We start from the raw sequence: 7,542 nt of genomic DNA on the forward strand, positions 1-7,542 counted from the left end.
CATTTTTCTGACAAAAAATTCTTTATAGTGGTGCTCCAGCAGGGCTACAATCTAATGACCAAAACAGGTAAAAGGTTAAAAGTTACCTGCTTAACACTGATTGACCAAACATCATATTTAACCAGTTTCTTATTTTCTTTCCATTTGCATTAACAGGTGAGCCCGGACATGGCTTATCGGATGGTGAATTTCCGTGAGGAAAGTGATGTCCATAAGAACATTTCCATATTTTCTTGGAATGATCGTCAGAATTCTGTGGAATCAACGAAATTGGTGAGACACCTTTATTACATTTAGTAGATATTCCTAATAATAACTCTGTGCAGTTTTACACAGTTCTCTTATGGCCGATAACTAGCCATGATGTTTTTTTCTGTTCTCTGTTAATTCTTGTAGCTTACTCAGCTGTGGTGTAAGTATTAATCATTGCTAATGAACATGTAGACATATTTTCGTTTCTCTTTTCATTAATTTGCCTGTTAATTAGATTTTCTTAAAAATAATACATTTTTATTTCATTTTATAGTGTTTTTTGTCACATCGCACACTTGCTTGTGATTTCATAAAAGCATTCAAGAAAAACCAAAAAAAGCTTGTGTGTGTGTGTGTGTGTGTGTGTGTGTGTGTGTGTGTGTGTGTGTGTGTGTGTGTGTATTTGTGTGTGTGTATTTGTGTGTGTGTGTGTATGTGTGTGTGTAAATGTATGTGTATCAATTTATGTGCATATATGCATGTATGTATGTATCTAATATATATATGTATGCATATATATATATATATATATATATATATATATATATATATATATATATATGTATATATGTATGTATATATGTATTTATCCAATATATATATATATATATATATATATGTATATATGTATGTATATATGTATTTATCCAATATATATATATATATATATATATATATATATGTATATATGTATGTATATATGTATTTATCCAATATATATATATATATATATATGTATATATGTATGTATATATGTATTTATCCAATATATATATATATATATATATGTATATATGTATGTATATATGTATTTATCCAATATATATATATATATATATATATATATATGTATATATGTATTTATCCAATATATATATATATATATATATATATATATATATATGTATATATGTATGTATATATGTATTTATCCAATATATATATATATATATATATATATATATATGTATATATGTATGTATATATGTATTTATCCAATATATATATATATGTATATATGTATGTATATATGTATTTATCCAATATATATATATATATATATATATATATATATATATATCCAATTTCCTTGTTGAATAGGTCACATTTTTTTACCTCATTTTAACAGCTGGACGCTATTATTAGCATCAGCCACTTTCTAGTATGTATGTATTGAATGCACAGTCATGTACTACTGACCTTGAAGAAGCTATCTTCCATGATTAAAGACTTGCCTCAACGTTGTTATGTGTGTGTATGTGTGTGTCCATGTCTTTTTGATGTGTGTATTATATGTGAATATATATATATATATATATATATATATATATATATATATATATATATTATATACATATATACATATACTTATTTATATATATATATATATATATATTATATACATATATACATATACTTATTTATATATATATATATATATATATATAATATATATCATAGCTATTATGTTAAACTGTTGTATGTCCAAATTTGACCAATTGCATTTTTTTTCAATATTTAATTTTAATTTTGCTTGCAATAGCTGGTTCATTTGGTCAAACTATCGTATCTCCAGCTGCTTCAGATGTCAAGATATGAAAATTGTCAAAGTATAGGACAACAGTTTAGCATTTTTCAAAAGTGTAGTAAGTCCTGCATACGACAGTTTTGCAAAGATATTTCTGACTGAAAATATCATATATGCATGGAGTTACAATTTTATGCACCCAACAAAGTATTATTGTTAAGCTGAAACTGTTGCTAATGTGGATTCCTAATAGTGCCATTTGCTTGCAGTCTACCACAAAAAGCATGTCTGGTCTTCTTGACATGTTGTGTGATCTTTCTGAAACAAACGAATCCCATCTAACCAGTGTCATTTGTTTCCAGTTTTCTGCATAAAACATGTCCAAGCTGTTTGTTGTTTGATAGACTTGTGTTTTGGTGACAAAGGCATCTGGATATAAAAAAAAAACCCCACTCTGCTCCAACACACTCTCATCTAACCCATGCAAGAATGGTAGACTAGATGGTAAAACGATGATGATGATGACGATGATTAGGAACAGGATGTTAAAGAAGATTATTATTTAAGCCATGAGCTGGCAGAATTTAACAATTCTGCAAGCTCATGGCTTCCAGAATTGTCATTAAAAATGTTCAGTAGTATTTCCTTTGACTCATATATTCTGAGTTTAAATTCTGACGAAGTCATCACTGCCTTTCATACTTTCGATAAAATAAATATCAATCAAGTACGGGTGGTGGGAGTCGATGCTATCAACTTCCCCTCCCCTCAAAATTACTAGCCTTGTACCAAAAATAAGAAAGAATTATTATCATTATTATTCATCATCATCATCTGGTTCACCAGTCCTCAGTCAAATCGTCCAACTCATGCTAGCATGGAAAGTGGACGTTAAACGATGATTATTATTATTATTATTATTATTAGTTTTTCTTCCTTTAATTTTGTTAACAATTCTTGCCGATATCTTCCTGATGTTTAGGGCAAAGAAACTCACTGCATACATTAATAGGCCATTAAAATAACCTCACCAAACAAAATAATAATTTTTTTTTTATGTAAATATAAAAAAATCATTTGCATGAAAGGTTATTCTCACAGCCACAATGCTCTTCCCAATATGTGTGACATATCATTATCATTATGACAGAGTCATTAGCATGCCAGGAAAAGTGCTTAGTGGCATTTCATCCATCCTTATGTTCTGAGTTCAAATTCTGCGAAGGTCAACTTTGCCATTCATCCTTTCAGGATCGATAAAATAGGTACTGGTTGAGCACTGGGGTTGATGTAATCAACTAGCCCCTTCCCTGAAATGCTGGCCTTGTGCCAAAATTTGAAACTATTATTATTATTATTATTATTATTATTATTAAGAAGATGGCAGAATCGTAACCATACTAGGCGAAATGCTTAGCGGTATTTCACCCATCACTACATTCTGATTTCAAATTCCGCCGAGGTCAACATTGCTTTTCATCCTCTCTGGATGAAATCAAGTGCCAGTGAAACACTGGGGTCAATGTAATCAACTTATCCCCTCCCCCAAAATGTTTGCCCTTGTGGAAAAATTTGAAACTATTATTATTATTATTATTATTATTATTATTATTATTATCATTATCATTATTATTATTATGTTGATGAAAATGGTGTAGAGATTTTCTAATAGGATTGTTTCATTGCCTAAATATTCTGGAATAAATAGATTTTGTATTCTTGATAATTATAAATTTGGCTTTTGGGTACATGTTTTGTCTTTTAAGTATGTAGTTTGTAGGGTTGTCTTTTCTTCATGACTGGATTATTTGTATTAATGGATTATCTATATCAATGGTTTAAAATTCAGTTCTGCATTTACTGAACTAGATGACACTTTTTGCCCCTGCTTTAAAGTGTTATTTTTTTCTTTATTTCTGCCATTTTCTTACCAAAATTTAAAGGCATTCACATAGTGTGGTTATATATAGTAATTAAAAAACTGTCAAACCAACTGATCGATGGATAGGTTGACTCATCAAATGAGTAGTGAAGTAATCAAGTAGTTAATTGGTTAATTTCTTTATTAATTGATTAATAATAATAATAATGATGAAAAGGAGCATAGTGTATGCATGCTTTTAATGGCAAAAATGATCCACCCAAGATAAACAGCATCTCTTTTGATATGGTTTTACATTAAAACTTTGTGTGTGTGTGTGTGTGTGTGTGTGTGTATTCACTGGTAGTATCAGTGCTACTTGGTACCACTGGGAGAAGTGAGACACTTGATCTAAAATCAACAGTTTGTAAACAGAGAGCCCTGCAGTGCAAGCTACATGTAAAATGTGTGTGTATACATGAGTAGGCATGTCTGTATGTGTGTATGTATATATATATATATATATATATATATATATATTATATATATACACACACACACACACAACATATATCCATATTAATGTGTGTATTTGTATGTGTGTAGCACTTATAAGTAGATGCTTGTGTGTGTATCATCATTCTTATATATATATTTATATGCAGGAGTGTATATATATATATATATATATATATGTACACACACTCATGTGTGTGTGTGTATATATATATATATATATATATATATATATATATATATATATATATATATATACATATATATATATGTGTGTATGTGTGTATATACCCATGCCAGCATGGACAATGGGCGTTAAATGATGATTGTGTGTGTGTGTGTGTGTGTGTTTGTGTGTGTATAAATGTATGTATGCCTGCATACAATAAACAAAAAGACAAAAATTCAATTTTCATGTTTCTCTTAATTCTCAATTCATCCATCCATCCATTCATTCATTCATTCACTGGAAATAGTTCTAGTCTGAAACATGCATAGAATTTTATTATGTTTTCAGTAGCAAAGATTTTTAGCTTTGGGGGTTAATGGTACACATTTTGGCATGCTCTTTGTTAATATGTAATAATATGTACTCGTATCACTTTACTTGTTTCATGGTTTCAGTTGCATTTGTCCTTTTAGACATGTGTATCAGTATCTCTTTGTATTTTTGTCTTAATGTAAGTTAATGTGCATGTGTGCATGCACAGTAATTGTGTTACCTTTGAATCCAGATGAGATGATCAAACTTTTTTTTTTTATCTTTTATCTTTTGCTTGTTTCAATCATTAGACTGTGTTATGCTGGGACACCATCTTAAAGGGCTCAGTGGAACAAATTGAGCCCAGTAATTATTTTTCTGAGTCTGTTACTTATTCCGTTATTTTTGTTTTGTCAAACGTTTAACTTGAAGGACCATAAACAAGCCTGTATTGGTTGTCAAGTGAATGTCAGTGGATAACCCCACTGACCTTCTTACTTCCCCCCTCTAATACACACACATACATATATATACATACATACGTATATATGTATATGTATATATGCATATGTGTGTATATATATATATATATATATATATGTATGTTTATATTTATATACACCTGTCTTCATCTTTTATTTTCCTGTAAATTTCAACTATATATATATATATATATATATATATATATATATATATCCACAGGACGTAAATAAACTATCGTCTAGATTATGAAAACATGAAAATAACACTGACATCTCATTTTAACAGATATATTTGCTAAAATTACCTAAAAATATCTTGAAATACTAAAGAGTAAATTTATTCAATAAAATCACCATTGGCTTCAATCACGGCCTCCAGACGTCTTCAGAATCTCTTGCACTCTTCTGGACTGTTTCCTTGTTTAAGTTGGTGAATGCTGCCATAATCCTTGCCTTCAGTTCATCTTTGGTGTTACAAGGAGTTTTGTTAGTCTCTCACTCAACTGCAACCCACACATAATGATCAAGAGGGTTGCAATCTGGGGAGTTAGGTGGCCAGATGTTAGAGGTGATGTGGTTTCAGAAATTGTCTGACAGTCATGACTGGGTTCTCCTGCTTGTGTGGCATGGTGCAGAGTCCTGTTGCCAGACATAGGGTCTTCCAGCAGCCACCCTCTTGACCCAGGACAACACTTTCACCTCCAGGCACTCTATTTAGGCCTCCATGTTGAGTGTGAGGCTGTGTGGGAAGTTTGATGGAGGCAAAACATTGCCATCACTAGTGATCACTCCAGACACCATGATGTTGACTGGATGCTTGATTTTTATCACTCTCGGTACATGTCCTCAGATTGTACTGTCTTCAGATTCACACCTCAAAACTCTGAAATGGAGCTTCTGGTGCAAATACCAAGCAGTACATCACGTTGTTTCCAAATTTCTGGCAAAGTGAATTGCGTCATGGGGCTGTTTTTCTCACAGATGGTGCCCAACTTACCCTACTTTACTGTGTAGTCAAGAAAATCAAACAGAAACAATGTGCATGCATGAAATTAAAAATGTAAAATGGCGACAATTTACCCATCACAACCTGTGTATATATATATATCTCTACGATATATATATATATGTGTGTCTGTGTGTTTGTATCACTTTGTCTTGACATTGCATGTAGTTGTAAATGATTGTTACTGTCATACAAGCTGTGTCATTCAATTCCAATTGTCAGCCAAGATCTTGGCTGACAATGTGGAAATACTACCTTCTTTGGAAAGAGGTTACAGTTGGCACCAAGATGGGTATCAAGCTGCAGGAAATCTGCCTCCATCCAACCCATGCAAGCATAGGAAACTGAATGTTAAAATAATGATGATGATGATGATGATGATGATGATGATGATGATGATGATATGTATTTCTAGAAATATCCCATATTTTATAAACAAATGACTTTGTTTTATTATATGTAAGATATATAGGTATATACTATTTGAAGATACAATACAAAATTCTATTTAAAAATGACATTGTGCTATGTGAAATTTCTGTCTTCTATTTTCTTGGTAAAACTCATGTTACAGGAACTACAGTAATATGTTCTAATAAAGGAAGGTTTGGTAATTCTGGTTATCTCTTCTTTTGTCTACTAGATGTTGATGAAAGTATCATCAAGAACTTGATGACATGTTATAGTAAACATAAATTATGAAATAAAGACGATATTTGTACTTAATACATTTTTTTCAGGTTTTACTAATCCTGTGTATTTCAGATGAGCTAGTTTGCTACACACACACACACACACACTCACACATCTATCTATGTGTATGTGTGTGTGTGTTAATACACACACACATCCAGCTGTAGAAACATTGCCAGATCAGATTGGAGCCTGGTGCAGCCTTCTGGCTTGCCAGCCCTCAGTCAAACCGTCCAACCCATGCCAGCATGGAAAGCAGACTTTAAATGATGATGATGATGATATGTATGCATGTATATACAGCCCATGCAGTAGAACAGTGTCTTCAAGTAAGTCAGTATGGAAAAGATATGTAAGGCTATGCTATCGTAATACAACAGTATTACAGAAGCCTTAGAATGTCTTGAGTAAATTAGTGAAGTATACAGACATACACACACACACACACGTGTGTGTGTGTGTATGTGTATGGGGAAAATGCGGCTCTGTAGTCAAGAAGTTTTGTTCATGACCACATGATTTCTGGCTCGGTTCCACTGTTCAGCAACTTGGTTAAGTGCCATATATATATATATATATATATATATATATATATATATATATATATATATATATATATATACATATATATATATATATATATATATATATATATATATATGTATATATATATATATATATATATATATATATATATATATATATATATATATATATATATAT

General features: G+C 30.8%; 1 protein-coding gene across 6 annotated transcripts in view; it reads left to right on the top strand.

Moving 5' to 3' along the window:
• Positions 1–7,542, top strand: part of LOC106881649 (transient receptor potential cation channel subfamily M member 3) — a 701,312-nt gene that overhangs the window by 97,429 nt on the left and 596,341 nt on the right. For all 6 annotated transcript variants that reach the window (XM_089357688.1, XM_089357690.1, XM_052970748.2 and 3 more), the window contains exon 2: positions 157–273. Coding sequence is in view for 4 of the 6 variants with exons in the window: in XM_052970745.2 (XP_052826705.1) it covers positions 157–273 (117 nt within the window). In the remaining 2 variants the exon portion in view is untranslated. The remainder of the gene's footprint in view (positions 1–156; positions 274–7,542) is intronic.

Source organism: Octopus bimaculoides, chromosome 9, assembly GCF_046866305.1.
Source record: "Octopus bimaculoides isolate indiv1 chromosome 9, ASM4686630v1, whole genome shotgun sequence".
In the NCBI taxonomy this organism is placed as follows: domain Eukaryota; kingdom Metazoa; phylum Mollusca; class Cephalopoda; order Octopoda; family Octopodidae; genus Octopus; species Octopus bimaculoides.